The sequence below is a fragment of the Colletes latitarsis genome, chromosome 11 (genome assembly GCF_051014445.1).
Source record: "Colletes latitarsis isolate SP2378_abdomen chromosome 11, iyColLati1, whole genome shotgun sequence".
NCBI lineage: Eukaryota > Metazoa > Arthropoda > Insecta > Hymenoptera > Colletidae > Colletes > Colletes latitarsis.
The window spans coordinates 18,318,426-18,338,663 of NC_135144.1; the positions used below are offsets into that span (position 1 = coordinate 18,318,426).

The 20,238-nt window shown below is 41.2% G+C and overlaps 1 protein-coding gene across 1 annotated transcript in view; it reads right to left on the minus strand.

The window, feature by feature from the left end:
• Positions 1–20,238, minus strand: part of Fng (Fringe glycosyltransferase) — a 115,021-nt gene that overhangs the window by 86,127 nt on the left and 8,656 nt on the right. Inside the window, exon 4 of the mRNA XM_076778789.1 lies at positions 13,393–13,495. Within this exon, the coding sequence (XP_076634904.1) occupies positions 13,393–13,495 (103 nt within the window). The remainder of the gene's footprint in view (positions 1–13,392; positions 13,496–20,238) is intronic.

The window sequence follows — 20,238 nt, forward strand, 5'->3', positions numbered from 1 at the left end:
AAACGTTTTCGGGAGTTACCGTCGACCAGCAAATTTGCCACTTATCGAAGAAAAGATTTCAGATCCGTAAATTGGAATCTCCAGACGCGGCTAAAATTTGACGACAACCGTTTTTGCGCAGTTCTCCTTACGGAACGCAAATTCCAGCCTGGTTAATGGGAATATAATCGTTAGCGGAGGATCGGTACCTCGGAGGCGTCGACAGGAGGACGCCGAGGATGACGAGCCGGTCGAACCCGGGGTCTCCGAGGAGAAAATGGGAGGTTCCCGGTCAGCGTCCCTAAACGCTTATTATGCGGCATTACAACAGCAGCAGTCCTTTTGCCTGTATGTATAATACTAAGTCACGCGAGCGTTCACCGTTGCGGGGAACTTCGTGTCCAGAAGCGAAGCAAGTTTTTTGCGGGCCCCTCCGTAATTGGCGCCAGCGCGAAGGATATCGTCGAGGAATCGCGGGGCAGCTCGAAACACGAGCGCAACTGTTCGTCGGTTACGACGCGGGGATGATTATTCGCAACGACCCTCGCGAACGACCGTGCCTTGATGCGTTCACCCCCCCTCCCTCTCCCTACGTCCCTCCGGCCATACGACTCGTCGTGCGCGACACGTAACAATTTTAAGAATTTTATGTTTCGCCCTTGGTCGTTCGAAGGAAGCTTATTGCGTGTTCCGACGTAATAAAACGTAACGCGATAAATGCCAGGTTTAATACACGGATCGTCAACGAGTGTACATAATTTATTAGTTGCGTTGTTTGTCAACGGAGTAAATTAACTCTTTCGAAGATAGAGGAATGTTTGCGAAGAAAGTGGACGGTCGATATTGTCGAGGACACTAAAGGCGCCGTGAAATTATTGTCGAGACACCGAGAACGATGCGAAAGTATTGTCGATGCATCCGTAAAAGTATCGCGATGACGATCGTGAACGTGCAAAGTTTAGGTTAGGTCTGGCCCGTGGAATGATCGAGCATGTATACTTAACCCGGACACGGTGCGTACGACAGGCGAGATTTACAAAACGGCGAGTCCTGGCTCGCAATCGGAACGCGTTATTTGAACGAGGCGATACAGCTATCGCTGTGCAAACCGCGGCCAGTCTTGGCCGGAACGCGATAAGACAACCTGAAACGCCGCACGCTCCTCGTCATCCAAGCCCCGCCGATCCTTTCACCGGCTACAAACGGGATACCAAGAGATACAACTTCCACCTATAAATCATCGGTATCGTCGTTAGCGATCTAAAACTCCGCCAACAATGGATAAACGGCAGCTGGAAACGCCCGCGGCACGTTTTGCGCGAGTCTGTGCTTGCTCGAAATTTGTCCGACCGGCTCGAAGGAGCGAACGACCAATCGCTGGAACGCCAGAATTAAGCCACGTTCACGCTCGAACACGCGATTCGCGTATACGCGAATCGAAAAGTTTGCGTATCTTTATTAACACGTTCGCCGCCAGATGAAAATTATATAATATTCAGCAAGATTAAAATTTTCATTTTACACCATTGTAACCTACATAACCTACAATTCACAAATTCCATCCAAATTTATTTCCCTCGACGTCTTAACTTGAGAATTAATTTTACTAGTATCACAGTGGTAAATCCTGTCACCTATACAGGGTGTTCGGCCACCATTGGGAAAAATTTTAATGGGGGATTCTAGAGGCCAAAATAAAACAAAAATCAAGAATACCAATTTGTTGATGGAGGCTTTGTTAAAAAGTTATTAGCAATTAAATTCAAAAGTTTAAAATCGTTCTGGAAAAATTATTTTCGGTTGTGGGGGTCAATTACAATCATTTTTGGTGAATAGACATACCCCCGAAATCCTACCCACTTTCTAGAAAAAAATTCGAGAAGTGAAATTTTTCGACGGAAAAAGAAATTTTCAAATCATTCTAAAAAAATTATATTTAATTACAGGGGTCAATTACAAGCATTTTTGGTCATTACATATACCCCCGAAATCCTACGCATTTTCGAGAAAAAAATTCCTTACCGAAAATCTAATTAGATGCCTAAATTTTTTCGACGAAAAAAAAGAATTTCAAATCGTTTTGGAAAAATTATTTTCGGTTGCGGGGGTCAACTACAATCATTTTTGATCATTACACATACCCTTGAAATCCTACCCACTTTCTAGGAAAAAATTCGGGAAAGTGTGAAATTTTTCGACGGAAAAAAAAAATTTCAAATCGTTTTGGAAAAATTATTTTCGGTTGCAGGAGTCAATTACAATCATTATTGATGAATAGACATACCACCGAAATCCTGCGCATTTTCGAGAAAAAAATTCGGAACGGGCGGAACTTTAAACGTTAATAACTTTTTAACAAAGCCTCCATCAACAAATTGGTATTCTTGATTTTTGTTTTATTTTGGCTTCTAGAATCCCCCACTAAAATTTTTCCCAGGGGTGTCCGAACACCCTGTATATGGATGACATGGCAATCAAAGTGTTGAATTCGATACATCACAGATAGGAAAAGGTAAAGAAAACTGAAAATGTTTGCTATAGAATATCAACTAGGAAGAAATTGTTACTCTTTCCATTTTGCAAGGTTATCTTTACTGCGTCGAGTGTGTCAGGCTTTATATTACCGGGATTTGAATGCAAAGTGTCGTTGAATTTATCGGCTAACGCCAAAGCATGCCGGAGGGTTGACCATCAAGTCGATCGAAAGATACGGATACCGAGTGTGTATGTAATAAAGGACGGTACTCGGAAAAATTCAAGACGACGACCTGGTTATCCTGGACTATGAAACCTGTTTCGCGCTAAGAAATCCTGTACACGATGATCGTACGACTGAGTTTCGAAGTTTCCGCGAACAACTTTGTATCTGCAGAACGATAGACTCGACAACTGATTCTCTGTCGCTGATTATCTTCGCCCATCGAGGATCTGGTTCGACTTTGCGTAAAAGTCATCTTGGAAAGTTTCCTGATCGAACAGGTCGACTGTAAGCGCCCAATGCACCCAAAGTCAATAAATAAAACCATAAATTGATTTGGGACGCATACAATTTCGTGCGATTCCGTTTCTGGTCGCGTCGTCGATAGTCGGTGCGCTGGGCTCGTCGAATTCTGGTCACGATCGCCACGTGTAAAAACGGCTTTATGTGAGCCGAATGATGGGACAAACTTTGGAAGAATGTCGAGGAAAGAATTACAAAATTACGAACCCCTCGATTTCCATCTATCGACGAAAACGAAAGGTCACTGGTCACGGAGCGAACAAAATTTCCGAATATTAATTAAATTTGTTACGGGTATTCAACCTCGTGAATAAATAAATAAATAATTCGATTAACGTATCCTAAAAATAATCCGTTAATGGGATTTCGAGAAGTAAGATGTTGGCTTTACCGATGCGTCTAAAATTATAATGGCGTGACTCATCGCGTTCACCGAGCTACGTTGTTGCGACGGGACGATCGCGAGTTTCGAAGGCCAGAATATTCGAGACCCAAACAAACCGAGAAACACGAGACGAAGCTCGAAGGCCAACGAACGCGGGGCAGTCGGATTCCATCCTGTTAGAAAAATACACCGATGAAACACGAGTACGTAGTCGGTTAATTAGCTTTCGTGTTTTTAGATCTCTCCTTTCGATTCTCTTCGTAAATGTAAGGAATCGTTGAAATTTAAACGACAAGCTTTGTCGAATCGCTGCAGATTGAATGTTGTGTCGTAACGGATCGAATCCGCGAGCGTAAATAAATCGTTGGGGAAAATTAGCCGGAATCGAAAGATCAACGGGCGAGGCGCAGAAAATCTCGAGGATGGATCGGATCGGTGATCGGCAAAGGGTAGCCGGTTCCTCGGCCGCAAATCGCTCGAAACGTCGCGGGTGCGTACGTATTCGCAGCGCGGCAGCTGCGCAACAGGAATTCCATAAATTCGCGGCGCGGCTACGCCGACGTTTCTTTTATCGATAGCACGGGATCTAAGTGGCAGCTCGTAAAGCGTTCGCATAATTGAACGGAGCTAGGTGCAAAATCGTCGACGATAATTCAAGCGACGGATGATAAGTGGTCGCGCGGCTTTCAACGACCCGAGACGCGTTGGAATCTCGACGCTGGAAAAATATGGAGATATCCTTTAGCCATTGCTAATTCGCCTACTGCGACGATTAATCCCGGAGACGCGCGATCGACTTCCGAGCTGGGAATTTAGTATTCGTCTCTGTCGTGCTTCGATCGGTTACGCTGTCGATCGTAAGTAGACCTTTATGCAAATTCATATTTTTATTAATAGAATAAACGAAACGGGAGCCTTGTAGAGGGTTGTATCTTCCTTTACGTATTTCTTATATTTTACTTACTACTTATATTTTTACCTCCCTTGCTAACAAGGGGAGGTCACGACCTGTCAACCTGGGATTTGGACGAAATTTGGCAGAGTTGTAGGGGCTGGTGTCCAAACGCAATCTGTAAAATACTAGACGTTTATGGCCAGCCGTTTGTTTAAAAAATGGCTGTTAAGTGTAAAGTTTCGAAGTCGTTGGATCGACGTTTTTTCTTTTAAAATTGTAGGTCTCAATGAGTGGAACACAAAAGTCCAATACATTTTTGCCGTAACATCAATAGTTTAAACAAAAATTTAAGTTTTTCGTAACGAAACAAAAATTGCATATGTACCGTGTAGTTTGACCGTGCTTTCAACAGCCATGGCAGCCGTAGAGTTAGCATCGAGGAATTCGGCCCGGAAAACTGGAGTTCGGTCCCCGGAATTTTAGAGCATTTTGTTTTGTTCGTTTTTTCGCTTATTTTTGAATTTTTATTTATTTTTAATTTCAATTTTTAATATTATGAAAAAAGTTGGCTGTTACAAATAAATAAAATACTGTTATGGTTATAAATGTTTATTTTCACACATATTTACATCTCACGTATAAATAAATACAAAAATTAGATAAGTATTTCATACGAGTTTCACAAGGCATTGTATGATTTTTATCACGAAAACAAGAAAAACAAAATGGTTTCATACAGCAAGGGCATGTTATAAATGCTTGTTCTGTACAGCATTTTTTATTTTTTAGCTCGTGTGGAAAACATACAAAAAACTCGTATGAAATACTTATCTAATTTTTGTATTTATTTATACGTGAGATGTAAATATGTGTGAAAATAAACATTTATAACCATAACAGTATTTTATTTATTTGTAACAGCCAACTTTTTTCATAATATTAAAAATTGAAATTAAAAATAAATAAAAATTCAAAAATAAGCGAAAAAACGATCAAAACAAAATGCTCTAAAATTCCGGGGACCGAACTCCAGTTTTCTGGGCCGAATTCCTCGATGCTAACTCTACGGCTGCCATGGCTGTTGAAAGCACGGTCAAACTACACGGTACATATGCAATTTTTGTTTAAACTATTGATGTTACGGCAAAAATGTATTGGACTTTTGTGTTCCACTCGTTGAGACCTACAATTTTAAAAAAAAAAACGTCGATCCGACGACTTCGAAACTTTACACTTAACAGCCATTTTTTAAACAAACGGCTGGCCATAAACGTCTAGTATTTTACAGATTGCGTTTGGACACCAGCCCCTACAACTCTGCCAAATTTCGTTCAAATCCCAGGTTGACAGGTCGTGACCTCCCCTTGTAAGTATTACCTGAGGAGGACACTCATTTATGGCACCCTTGGAACGTCTCGGCTTTTTCCGAACCTCAAGCTCAATTAGCAGAAAACCGTTAAACTATGAACAGCATTTCCGTCTTGTAAAACTTATTATATCTTAATTAAATATATGTATCTTAGATCGAAACTCTGTTGTATTTATTTATCAACTAAATATTCAACACCCACAAATGCATAAACATCCGCTGTCTAATGCTAAGTATTGTAATAAGTCTAGCGTTAAATACGTAAGGCCGTAGTCCAATTCACTCGCTGCAACTAAAGTTTACAGATCGAATAGACTAGTTTATCCGATAAAAAAAAAAAATACTCTCGCTGGTTGTAATCCTATAAATCGACTACAGAGCGTCTCGAAAGACAAATATATCGCGTCGTTCGCCAAGAGCCAAGAAATCATTTGCAGCAAAGTTGTCGAATAGCGAATAAAAGTTTCCACGGTCCGATAAATTGTGCACGGGGCGTCTCTTCATCCCCGGAACAACGTGGATACCGAAAGGGGTTGAAGACGAAGACGAAGGGAGAAAAAAAAAAGAGGAAAGAACGGACGAGAAGGGTTCGCGAACAAGAGGAAGAGGATCCGAAAGAGGGCGAATAGAGCCGAAAGGAGAACGAGCCCGCATATGCGACATTCGAGACACTCCCTTTCTGCCCCCTGCCAGCCCTTCTTCTTTCTCCAATGGCTTCGCGTCGAAAGGAGAAGGCAAAGAAAGGAGATTGAATCGTCTCCTCCTGGGCCAGCTGGCCCTTCCCCTACCCATCCTTCCTCGTTAATTCCACACCGGCTCATCGTCCTCGCGACGCACCGACGCACAGCAGGGCCAGAATTTATTCGTAACGTGACGAAAATTATACACCGGTTTCGCTGCTAAATACGCTTTAAAAAGTTCACTGCACGCCAACCATAAAACGCCGCTCAGCCGACAAATAAATTACGTACTTTTTCTTAATATTCGTAATATTGAATTTTCACGTAACGTTTTACAAACTATTCAATTCTGAACCAGATTTAAACACTTGAGAAAAGGACATTACGCTTCGTGTATGTGAAAAAAAACGTCTATTTAGCATTTTGATAATATCTGTTGTAATTCAGACTAATCGTGACACCTCTCAGTCATAAATGCCTAGATGTAAACGCTCCAGCGAATAGTCCAAACTGTATAACCCAAGGCGTATTAAATATATTACTTTATTATAATTAAAAAACTAAACTAAACTTTTCCGTAGGGAACGAAGAGTTTCATTAAACGATGCATTGAATATACACGATTGTAATAAAAAAAAAATGGCTCGCCAAATATTTTCCGACGCCCATAGCCAGCAGCGAAAATCGGTAAATCATTTTTGGCACGCTACGAATGAATTCCGGGCCACTGGGTATCGGTCCAGAGCGTCCCTCGTGCTTCGTCCTTTCTGGCTATCCTTTTTTAGTCTCCTGTTCGCTCGTCTTGGCCTCGCGCCGGTATTATGAGACTTTTCTGAAAGCGCACAAAAGGATTCCCCTCGTGCACGTGCAACCGCCACTCGGAGGAGTCTCGTGGAGAGTAGCTTCGATTGGCCATCCGAAAGCACGCGTATTTCGTTACCGAGGAGAAAAATAGCCCGACTATCCATAGCGAGGACCGAGCGTTCCACTGACCGAGTGTCCCCCTCTGGTCGCCAAAAGCTTTTCTATGGAAGCTCGAATGGCGGAGTGTGTTCGAACCTGTTCGAACCTGTTCGAGCGCGCTCGACTACGGAAATTAATGGAATATGCCTCTGGATTTTCCTACAGTTTAGACACTCGGAAGGGGTGCACATTTTTGTTAATCAAACTTTGTTTTATAAATTTTCATATACAGGGTGTTCAGCCACTCCTGAGAAAAATTTTAATGGGGGATTCTAGAGGCCAAAATAAGACGAAAATCAAGAATACCAATTTGTTGATGGAGGCTCCATTAAAAAGTTATTAACAATTAAATTCAAAAATTTCAAATCGTCCTAAAAAAATTATTTTTAGTTGAAGGGGTCAAATACAATCATTTTTGGTCAATAGACATACCCCTCAACTCTTGAACGTTAATAACTTTTTAATAAAGCCTCCGTCGTCAAATTGGTACTCTTGATTTTCGTTTTCTTTTGGTCTCTAGAATCCTCCATTAAAATTTTTCCCAGGTGTGGCCGAACGACCTGTATTTTTGTGGAAACTTCGCAACGAGGAATTTTTTTTTAATACTTTTGCACTACCGTAGATTCGCCGGTGAAAATCGATAGCTGAGGAGTCAGCTGTGTCCCCTTGTTAGAAGAAAGTCAAGCGTGCGTCCAGGGACCATCGACGGGACTTCCGGTCTCTGGGAGTCGGTCGACCGGGAAGCCACTGGACGTTCTTTCCCATAACAATCCCTCGTCGGATACTTAAACTGTTTACTCGGTCGAGCAACGAAACACGTAAACCAGCGTACCACGATGTAACCGCGATAAGCACGGGGATCAAAAGACCAACTACCACACTCTTTCACGTAAGGAGGCACAGCGTGCTGAACGAGCTATAATTGCGGCTGTTAATCTGACTACGAAGAGACCGTTACCGCATCCGCCACTCACAAGACCAATAAAATTGCAACAAATCGTGGCAAAAAAAAAAAAAAAAATAAATACCGGAATCGAGCGATCTAGAGATCGTGGAATAGAAAGAATTATTTTCAGACCTTTTTCTTGGAACGTTGTTTTTGGATCTGAGTAACTCCGGTTCAGCTACCGGCGACGAGGCTTTCAACGGAGGTTTCGAGAGGCGGGAAAGCAAACAAGGAAAAAGTCGAGCCGCAATAGGAAAGAAAACGCGCCGCCACCGGTCGAAACTCGGTAATTGGTCCACGATGACGACGAAAACGACGACGACCCATTAGACGTGTTTTTCTAGGCGCCACTTTAGCAGAGATAATATTTTGACGACACGATCGGTGGCGCCCTATCTAAACACGAAATTTTCGATGGCTGACCCGCGGCAATAACGTCTCGTTCGCAAACAGCCCCCGGTGAACGTACGCTTTGACGGAGCCAGTTTGCCTAGTCGATGGACCATCACTGTTAAGGACCAGGACGAAATCAAGTGGTACCTGGTTGCCACTAGAGTAAATTTAGATACACATTACCATGTTGGATTTTAGCTAATATGCCGATAATGGAGGGCGGCCTAAATTCATGCTTTTTCCTTGGACATTCGATATAAATAAAAATCAATTGTATCGAGACTCTTCGGATTCGTGAGAAATATTACAACAAATAGTTCGACTGCATGGAAAACTAAATATGACGGACTCGTTGAAATTCATTCCTTCTATCAAACAAGATTACTATGAGAACTTAACCAACGAAAGGACATTAGCTGCTTGAAATTAATTAATCCGAGTAGGACCATTCTAAACGCTTCGCTTACCCAAGCAAGACATCAGAAGTTTTTAGACGTCGAGCGGTTTATCTGTTTACTCGTCTCTGGTCGACCTTTTTTTTAGTCTTTTCGGAGTCTACGAGTGCCTGTATATCATTCGAAAAAAAGGAAAAAAAAACGCAAAGAATTCGAGTGAACTATCCATGTACTCCACTCCATCAAACGCGAGTTCTACTCTCTCTATTTCGAGAACACGCTAGGGTCTTTCGGTCTGGAACACACGTGCGTGCGCAGCGGCGTCGTAAGTGGCTGAAAAACGTTGGAAAAAATAAATTCCGCCTGTAGAGTAACTGTGTCTCTGTTGCTTTGGCGTGCGCGCGGCGCATTAGCCAGCGAGGACATCAAACGGCTCACCGAGGACCGCTTGAAAAGCAAACAATTAGCGGAGATATGAATCTTCCTGTCGGCTCGAACGCCCTTTCCAGCGGAGAGAAGCGTTTAATAACGCGCGGCTGATAATGGACCCGCCTCTTCGCGTTTTAACCGATAGACGCAATTCTTTGCTTACATTTTGTCTCGTGTTGCGTATCGACGTAAGATCGAGTGACAGAAACTATTTACTAAACCGGCACTGATGGGCAGACAGCTGTAGTGTGTGCGTAAATACATGTGAGTGACAATGGAAGGAATTAAAAAAACGCAATTTTCAAACGACCATAACTCCTACAATAGTGAATATATATCAATGAAATTTATTTCTGAAATAGAGCTTATGGATACCTACAAAAAAGTATCAGACAACATTTCCATACAGCTTCGAACAAATTTATTAAAAATGAAAAACGAATTTTTAAGAAAAATTGACAGGCAGTAGATGAAATTTTTCGGCGAAATTGAAAAGTTTCAAATCACCCTGGAAAAATTATTTTTGATTGCAGGGATCAATTGCAATCATTTTTGGTCAATAGACATATCCTCGAAATCCTAACCATTTTCGAGAAAAAAATTCCTCACCGAAAATATAATTTCAGGCCAGAAGAAACGTTTCTGTAATTTCGTTTTCTGTCTCACTTTCTCTTGTGTATGCGAAAAATATCGAACGTGATTTTGTATTGTCCGCGTTTTAATTTGTAAAATCAGCGATCGGCGATTGGTCAATAATTAAAATCAGAATCGAATCGATTCGTTCCACACGAAACTCTAACGCGTTGTCTTTCCGTTTACTGTTCGCCTCCCCAATGGAGATTCAACGAGCAACGTTCGATTCTAACGGGCATACGTCCCTCTTACCGGAAGATCGATGGTCTATCCGACTGGATATCGGAGGCATTATCGATGCACCGTCAGGTGGAAGACCGGTATCGCGGCCACCTTGTCCGAAAAGGATAAAAAGGAAACTGGATAAGTTCGACGTATCAGATAAACTTGTCCCGCGAGAAGATTAAAGCTCGAGTTCATACCACGTGCACCGTTCCGAGATTGCCTAAACGAGCGACCTGTTTGACCGCCAGCTCTTTCCTTTTCTGTTTACGTATACGGATTCGGGATACGGGTTCGTTGCGTAATACGATCACGATTTTGAGAACTATCTTTAATTATTGCGATTCACGCAATTCGATTATTTTATTATAATTATTTCTAACAATATAATTTTATTTGTTAGAATTATACATTATTAGCGATTCGTGTTAAATTCACTCGATGAATTAAACAATTCGAAACAGTCGTAGCCCCTGGGCACGAAACACCCTGAATTAACGACAGAAAAAGAATAAACTGAGACTACTAATGACACGAACCGTATAACGAGTGATCCTTTCAGAAACTGGACGCTAATCGATTCCGTTAAAAATGTCCAACCGAAACTACTTCTTGTTTCTCAATTTCATAATAAGTAGCCACTTATCACTCCGATTCAAGCCGCGGTTCTGCCATCGAGGAGACAACGGTTGATTAATCCCTGCGATTAAACGCGATGAATCGCGCGGCTGAAAAAGGGGCCAGCGTACACCAATCAACGTGGAACAACATCACGAAAGAATTCGTCGGACCGTCTCTCACGGTGAATCGATATTCTCGGTGGAACGACCTCGATAAATTATTCTCCGTGCGGACGTTCAATGGAACGAACTGTTCTCGCTATTTAATACCTAGTCGCGAGTCGACTACTGCATAAATTCGCATTTTTCGGCCATCTTGAAAAATATACAGGGCTGGACTATAGCTACCTTTCTCCCCGCGCGATATCAACGAAAAAAGATCGCGACGGTTCAACCTGTTGCGTCGCCAACGCGGGATTCAAAGTGACGAGGCTAATTAACCGAGTAATTCTTAATTAACGACCGACCCACGTCCCGGGGAGTGGTAGTCACGATGGAACTCGATTTCCGTGAATCTCTCCACTCTTCGATACGAGACTGGGATGTTTCGAAATAATTATTTAATACTTTCACTGCCACGTCACCCATATATGAGCGACAGAATTTACCATTATAATATTAGAAAAATTAATTCTCAAGTTAAGTCGACGAGAAAAATAAATTTGGATCGAATTTATGAATTTTAACAAGGTTACGAAAATAAGTACTGAAACAGATTTTAGGTTATACAGCTTACGATGGTCTAAAATCAAAGTTTTACTTTTGCAGAACATTGTACGGGTTTGATTTGGCAGTGAACGTGTTAAAAAGTATCGCTACAGCGTAACGATTTAATAAATTAATGCTCTGATTAACAAATTTATAATTTGTATTAGTGACAGGATTTACCATTATAATATTAGAAAAATTAATTCTCAAGTTAAGACGACGAGAAAAATAAATTTGGATCGAATTTATGAATTTTAATAAGGTTACGAAAATAAGTACTGAAACAGATTTTAGGTTATGCAGCTTATGATGGTCTAAAATCAAAATTTTACTTTTGCAGAACATTGTACGGGTTTGATCTGGCAGTGAACGTGTTAAAAAGTATCGCTACAGCGTAACGATTTAATAAATTAATGCTCTGATTAACAAATTTATAATTTGTATTAGTGACAGGATTTACCATTATAATATTAGAAAAATTAATTCTCAAGTTATGACGACGAGAAAAATAAATTTGGATCGAATTTATGAATTTTAACAAGGTTACGAAAATAAGTACTGAAACAGATTTTAGGTTATGCAGCTTACGATGGTCTAAAATCAAAGTTTTACTTTTGCAGAACATTGTACGGGTTTGATTTGGCAGTGAACGTGTTAAAAAGTATCGCTACAGCGTAACGATTTAATAAATTAATGCTCTGATTAACAAATTTATAATTATATATGGTAATTTTACCGATACGGCGCAATATTACGTCCAATTAAAATTCTATAATTTGCACGCGCCAGAGTTGGATTAAATTTTAGGTTAAAGAAAAATGAGTTTCGATTATCGAATGAAATATATCGCAACGAAACGTCAGGAATAAATTACTGTACGCTGATTTTATTGGTCATTTGCTATATGAATTAAATTTTTTCCCAACTCTGGTACGGGCTTGCGTCCATTTCGATTTACGAACATCTCGCTCGATGCATTCGACGACGACCAGCCGCGCGTGTAACCCTGAATGAACTACACGGATTGCCCCAAGGACTCCTTACGGGCTGAATAACACGATTTTATCACCTGTCGGTTATTCGCGATTAGACTAATAAATCTATCCGATTTTTATACCGAACTGATTTTAACTGTCCTTTCCGTTGCTTTGATACATCGTTTTCTATCGTCAAAAATAAGCAATTGGACGCTCTGTATACAAGGTTAGGTACAAATACCCACGATTTTTCAGCCCCTTTGGCAATCGATTCATGGCAATTCTCGACAATGAATTTGTCTCGACGTCGTCTGCGATACTATGAAGTTAAAAATACCTAATTTCGTTTAAAAATGTTGGAATATGGAAATTCGAGCACGGGGCTAATCGCGCCACCTGTTATCATACAATAGACATTGTATTAGTGCCATCTAGGCTTTATAAAAGTACTATGCACGCGTCTTTCTTTGTGCATAAAGCGTTTATCTCACCAACAAAAAATATAACAGTGCCCTTGATTTTTTATCGACAATCAATTTGTTTTCAAACTTAAGCAACCGAAATTTCTTGTCGGTTAAATGCTGATTGACATCTTTTTGTCGAACCATCGAAAGGTACTGAAAAAATCGTTGGGGACTAATTTGTGCCTCGCCCTGTACATAGTTAATCGATATTTTTTTTTAAATGCAAAGTTATTCGAGCGTGGCGTTACTCGTTGAGGGTTAATTAGCTGGACGAGTGGTCGTGGCGGTCGACGACGCCGCGGTAAAACTAGTAAAACGACGAATTATACTCACTTCCGGCCGCTGTCGAGGAACCTGTCGAACTCGACGGACATTTTGCAGCAGAGGGCCCGCCTGTTGTGAGAGGACGAGCACTTCGTGTTGATCATGTGGCCGTCTGGAAGCAAACAGAGAGAGGAGAGGGGTCTCCATCAGTGAGAGGGTGGACGTGCAATTAATTAAGAGGTTAATAATCATCCTACCGGGTCGTCGCTACAGAGAGGCTTTAATTAATTCGTCTCGATGGGTCTCGCTCCTTCAGGAGCCCCGTCGATGTGTTTCGTGAGAGAAGCACACCGGGCGATCATCGCGATACCGTGTGTACCTGTTCCAAAGCACTCCCACGATGTTACTTGTTGCCGCAACGTTTCAATTACGCCCTCCAACAATACTCGACAATTAACCGTTCGAACTGCTCGTAATTACACGGTTTGCTCATAGTAATCCTTTCCGATACGGCGGATTCCCTAGACTGGTTTCTCGAGCTCTTAGCGACTCGAGTTCTCTTGTCTAAGGCGACGGAACTCCAGCCGAGCAAATCGTACTACACTCGATATCGAGTAAAGAAAGAGTAAAACTAAATTCCCTGGTTAGGGTATACGTAGAAAATGGCCGGAAACGCTTGGAGGTTGAACGAGGAAGGATTCGAAGATTTAAACGACACAAGAAAGCAAAAAGTAACAAAAGCGAGAGAGGGTTGGATGTAAGGTTCGCGAGAGAACCGAACGGAGGCGATACGTATATTCTTCAAGCAGTGCCTGGGTGGACAAACGAAGGGTGGATTATTCGAGGCAGGTAGAAACGCTAGAGGTGGAGGCGAAAACCGGTGCAGAGCGCGTGGTGAGGTCAAATGTCGGACGGTGCCCGAGGGCTCGCGTGCTCATCCCTCCTCTTTCGTCCTTCCGTAGCCGGCATTATCCTCCCTCTTGGCATGCGTCCACCCACGCTTCTGCTTCGCGGCTAACTGATGCGTCAGACGTGTTACGAGGGAAACATGGAATAATATCCGTCTGGATAGTCATCGACACGAGGGCCCCTTCCCAACCTGGGGATCGTCTAAAAACCGTCCCGGTCACAGTCGACCAAAATTTCTGCTCATTTTCCACTTAAAATTAACCTTTTCCCAAATCACGTTCACCTTCACCGATCGTCGACCATTTTTCCCCGGTTGTTGTTTTTTTTCTTTTGGAAACAAGTTTAGTAAACTTTAACAGGTCGACCGAAATTGTGATTCTACACGATTGTTGTAAGTAAATTAACATTTATCTTACGAGGGGACCTTGCGGTCGTGGAAATTGATTTTAGAGCGTGTGCAAGTTGTAGTATGAGGTTTTCGACTTGAGGGTTAAGACCACTGTAAAAACCTGAAATAAAGTGTTTTTTTTTTGATGGATGGAAAAGTAAGAGGACGATACTATTCAAGAATGTTATTAATTATATCATTAAGTGTTAAAAAAAAAATATTTATTCGAAAATAGTGCAAAATTACGACGCTGGAGCCATTCTTTCGAGGCGTGTTTCGAATTTGATGCGGTCTGCAGAACCACATTCTATTCACAAAAATAGATTTAAGTAATTCTTATACAGAATAGAAGAAATCTATTAGGGTTTTTTATACGAGGTATACAGGGTGTTTGGAAGGAATTTTCAGGGAAAAATTTTAATAGGACATTCTAGAGGCCAAAATAAGACAAAAATCAAGAATACCAATTTGTTGATGGAGGCTTCGTTAAAAAGTTATTAACAATTACATTAAAAAATTTCAAATCGTTCTGGAAAAATTATTTTCGGTTGCGAGGGTCAATTACAATAATTTTTGGTCATTTTATATACCCCCGAAATCCTACCCACTTTCCAGAAAAAAAATCAGGTAGGTGCTGAAATTTTCCCGCGAAAAAAAATCTTTCAAATTGTTCTAAAAAAAATTATATTTAATTACAGTGGGCAATTACAATCACTTTTGGTCATTACATATATCCCCGAAATCCTACGCACTTTCAAGAAAAAAATTCCTTACCGAAAATATAATTTCTGGCCAGAAATGACTGCCTGAATTTTCATGCGAATCTTTAAAACGTCATAACTTCTGAACGGATTGGACGACTTTAATGTTTAAAAAAGCAAACTACGCGTATTTTAATAGAGAATATGTACAAATCGCAAAAATATTCGAAAAGTTGGTCCTTGTCCCCGCAAAATTAGAAAAACCCCATAAAAATGGTCCAATTTTCAAACAGCCATAACTCCTACAATTGTGAATATATTTCAATGAAACTTTTTTCTAAAGTAGAGCTCATGGGTACCTACAACAAAGTATTAGACAACTTTCCTGTAGGACGTCAAACAAAATTACTAAAAATGAAAAAGGAATTTTTAAGAAAAATCGACAGGTAGGTGGCCTAAATTTTTCGACGAAAAAAAAAATTTTTAATTAATTCTGAAAAAATTATATTCGGTTGCGGGGGTCAATTACAATCATTTTTGGTCATTATACATACCCTCGAAATCCTACCCACTTTCGAGAAAAAAATTCGAGGTGTGAAATTTTTCGACAAAATTAAAAAATTTCAAATCGTTCTGGCAAAATTAGTTTCGGTTGCGGTGGTCAATTACAATAATTTTTGGTGAATAGACATACCCCCGAAATCCTGCTCATTTTCGAGAAAAAAATTCAGAACGGGCGGAACTTTAAACGTTAATAACTTTTTAACGAAGCCTCCATCAACAAATTGGTATTCTTGATTTTCATCCTATTTTGGCCTCTAGAACCTTGCATTAAAATTTTTCCCAGGGTTGGCCGAACACCCTGTACACTATAACTTCCACCTTTTCGAAAACAATTTCCACGACAAGGTCCCCTTGTTAGTACCTATTTTATAATAATTTTAATAATTTTTTTATAGAGATTAAACAACTAAAAAATTTCGTAGACACCTGTCAATAAGTATCGTTTGCACTAGAAAGGGTTAATAAAACCAAAACCAAAACCAAAAAAAGGTTAATAAAAATAAAATCGAAGTCCAATATCGACTTTGGACTTTGAAACCAGAGCTTTGTCCCAATATCCGTTTTAAATAGTATAAAAACGCAAATAGAAAAACGAATAGGGGGTTGTTTTTATTTTTCGTGCGCGTCTCGACGCTTCTTCGCCGACCAGTCGGTCGTCTTTGCGTCTCGTAATTTGCATCCGTGCCTGAGGGTGGTGTTAGTATGCTCACAATGCCAGCAGCAGCACGCTCGGCGATATTATTGCCGAGCAGAAATCCGCCGAATATTCTGTCGGCGTGCATCATGCTTGGCCAAACCGCGAAATGGACGGGGAAACGAATTTAAGAACACAACCGGCATTGCGACTCCTTCCAGCGCGCCTCGCCACGAATACGAATCGTCGAGTCGATCATCGAGCCGTGGACACAGGGAATTGTGCCCGCAACTACCAACCTTTCACCCTTTAAAGGTCACCGAAGCCGCACAAACTTTATTTCGAATAAAATCGAAATTTATTCGTTTCTTTTTCTACGCTGCGTACAACAAAGAACGGTCCAAAAGTAAATATGCACAATCAAAGTGGAGAGTCGATACAAAATGAAACTTTATAAAATTTGTCGAAATTTGGTAACCCGTGAAAAATTGCAACCAAATTATGTCTTCGTAACGTCGTAATGCCTATGAATTTCTGCATTTTCTGACGTTTAAATTTTCCTTATTCCGCTTTTACATTTCAGATCATGGGAGTCGATACAAAATGAAACTTTATAAAATTTGTCGAATTTTGATAACCCGTGAAAAATTGCAACCAAATTATGTCTTCGTAACACGTCGTAATGCCTATGAATTTCTGCATTTTCTGACATTTAAATTTTCTTTATTCCGCTTTTACATTTCAGATCATGGGAGTCAATACAAAATGAAACTTTATAAAATTTGTCGAATTTTGGTAACCCGTGAAAAATTGCAACCAAATTATGTCTTCGTAACGTCGTAATGCCTATGAATTTCTACATTTTCTGACGTTTAAATTTTCCTTAGTCCGCTTTTACATTTCAGATCATGGGAGTCGATACAAAATGAAACTTTATAAAATTTGTCGAAATTTGGTAACCCGTGAAAAATTGCAACCAAATTATGTCTTCGTAACGTCGTAATGCCTATGAATTTCTGCATTTTCTGACGTTTAAATTTTCCTTAGTCCGCTTTTACATTTCAGATCATGGGAGTCGATACAAAATGAAACTTTATAAAATTTGTCGAATTTTGGTAACCCGTGAAAAATTGCAACCAAATTATGTCTTCGTAACGTCGTAATGCCTATGAATTTCTACATTTTCTGACGTTTAAATTTTCCTTAGTCCGCTTTTACATTTCAGATCATGGGAGTCGATACAAAATGAAACTTTATAAAATTTGTCGAATTTTGGTAACCCGTGAAAAATTGCAACCAAATTATGTCTTCGTAACGTCGTAATGCCTATGAATTTCTGCATTTTCTGACGTTTAAATTTTCCTTAGTCCGCTTTTACATTTCAGATCATGGGAGTCGATACAAAATGAAACTTTATAAAATTTGTCGAATTTTGGTAACCCGTGAAAAATTGCAACCAAATTATGTCTTCGTAACGTCGTAATGCCTATGAATTTCTGCATTTTCTGACGTTTAAATTTTCCTTATTCCGCTTTTACATTTCAGATCATGGGAGTCGATAAAGTTGACAAACACGAAACGTTTCCGACACCTCCTGGTATTCGAGTTTAATCGAGGTCGCACCGCGTCCCGAGTCGCTGGAAACGTATGCGCCATTTATGGAGATCCCATTGCGGATGAAACGGCTTGGAAATGGTACGCACGTTTCCAGAAAAAAAATCATTGTCTCCTAATACCGTTGCAAAACCGCCATCTTTTTTTAGGCTCGTTGGCTGAGAATAAATATCTAATTCGATTGTTTCTAAATACACGTTAATAATCGTGGGCATTTAAAAAAATCCTGTACGCCCGTGTAATGGTACCGCGTGAAACGAGGCAGTGAAAGTCACATCGTGTGACAAGATTGGTAACGCGTGCCGATCGTTTACGATCGGTTTAAAACTGTGCCGTAGGCTCGAAGAGGCTAAAGAACTGCTGGAACGGCGACAACCGACGCGACGGATCGTATCGAACGCAAACGGCGCTTCTGCGCGGATCCAATTACGCTCGCGGAGCGATTAATCGCGCGGCTTCGGTCTCGGAATAACGACGCGTCGCTTTCGGCTCGAAGCTCTCGAACTTACGGCCGAAGCGCGGCCATTAAAACGTTCCTGGGAGTAATTCGCCAGATACAGTCGCGCGAGACGAGGCATGTTTCGGTGACCATTAACCGAGAATCACGTATGAAGGGCCAACGAGGACGACCGCCGCGCCGGAGACGGGGTTGAAACTTTTGCAATGATCGACCGACACCGCTCCCGGAGAGGAGAGTAGCCGTGCTCCTACACGCACGCGCTCGTTTCGCCGGCAATTATCGCATAAACGAGGGCAACCATTAAGCCCCGACGTCGTAATTATCCGTGTCTCGTATTACAACAGAAATAAACGTTCCCCTACTTGCGTTTCTTTTTTAATAGAGCCACTCGGACCCAGATCGTTTACCTGAATTTAACCGTAGGTCCTAAAGCGTTTCGTAACAATACTATACAGCACCAATTTCAACGGGGGTGTACCGAAAGGGAACTATTGCGAGTCGAGATCTCGAGACACTACCGCCACGCTAAAAGACGCGAGTGGCGAGGGAAGTCGACTGACTGCCCGTGCCACCTAATCCCTTCCACTTTTCAGGTTCTTGGTTATTATTGGCTAAGTCGATCGCGAAAGAAAATGCGTGTAAGAAACAATACTAAAATACAATAAAACGTGGCAATGTGTCGCCGTTAATCGTTCCGAACGAAGTGTCTTTCCCGGTCTCGCCAAAGTCGCCGTGCAGCCCTCTTGACGAAGACTTTTCGAGGGCCTTCGGGGGTGGTTTACGACCTGGCTTGGCGCTCGTCGCTAGGGTCACCTTGCCTCTCGTCGTGCCCTATGTTTAGGGGGGAGGAGTCGGAATTTCCAACATGCGACAGAACAATATTTGCAGCAAGGCGTAGGTATAACCAGAAAATATCAACTGTTGATTGTATCAAAGACGGTTTTAATTTTGATAGTGTAATAAGATTCTATAGCTATAGTTCTCTGTTCTCTTTACACTTCGAAATCCTACTGTTACGCAGTCCGAGGGCCAAGAAACTAACAAGTGGGGAAAATGGGCGGGGAATGGGTAGTCGATTCCCCTTGCTCCTCACCGTTGTTTAGTTTGGTGGTAGTGTCTCACGTATCAGTCCCCAACGGTTGAAAGAGATCAAATCGAAGATTAGCGGTACGATTCGCTCTGTCGTTAGCCAACATTTTTTCGTAAACGACTATTTAACCTCTTGACGTACGATTTAATTACAGGTAATTTATCTAAAATATACTGTTTAATTTTGTTTAAATTTGTTGCCAACGAAGTGTGAACGATCGAATAAACTTGACGAATCTTGTCGCGAAATCTTCAAGTTTCAAGCTACGCCACCGAGGATCACCCTCGTGGCGACGTTTTCGGGCTCGGGCTTTAATTACTTCGTTAATTAACGAACTGATCTTCTCGACTCGAAACGACGATCGTGGGCCACTGACTGGCTAAACGTTCTCACTATTAGAAAAATTATGCGCGATCTCTTGCGCGCGAATTACAGAACGTTGCTTCTCTGTAGCAATACGCCTCGTGGGATCGAGCGTTTCGACCCTTTCGCAGCTTATTAGTCAAATAACTAGGTATGAATTAATATTTTTTCCAGCGTTTCCAGAACACCGAT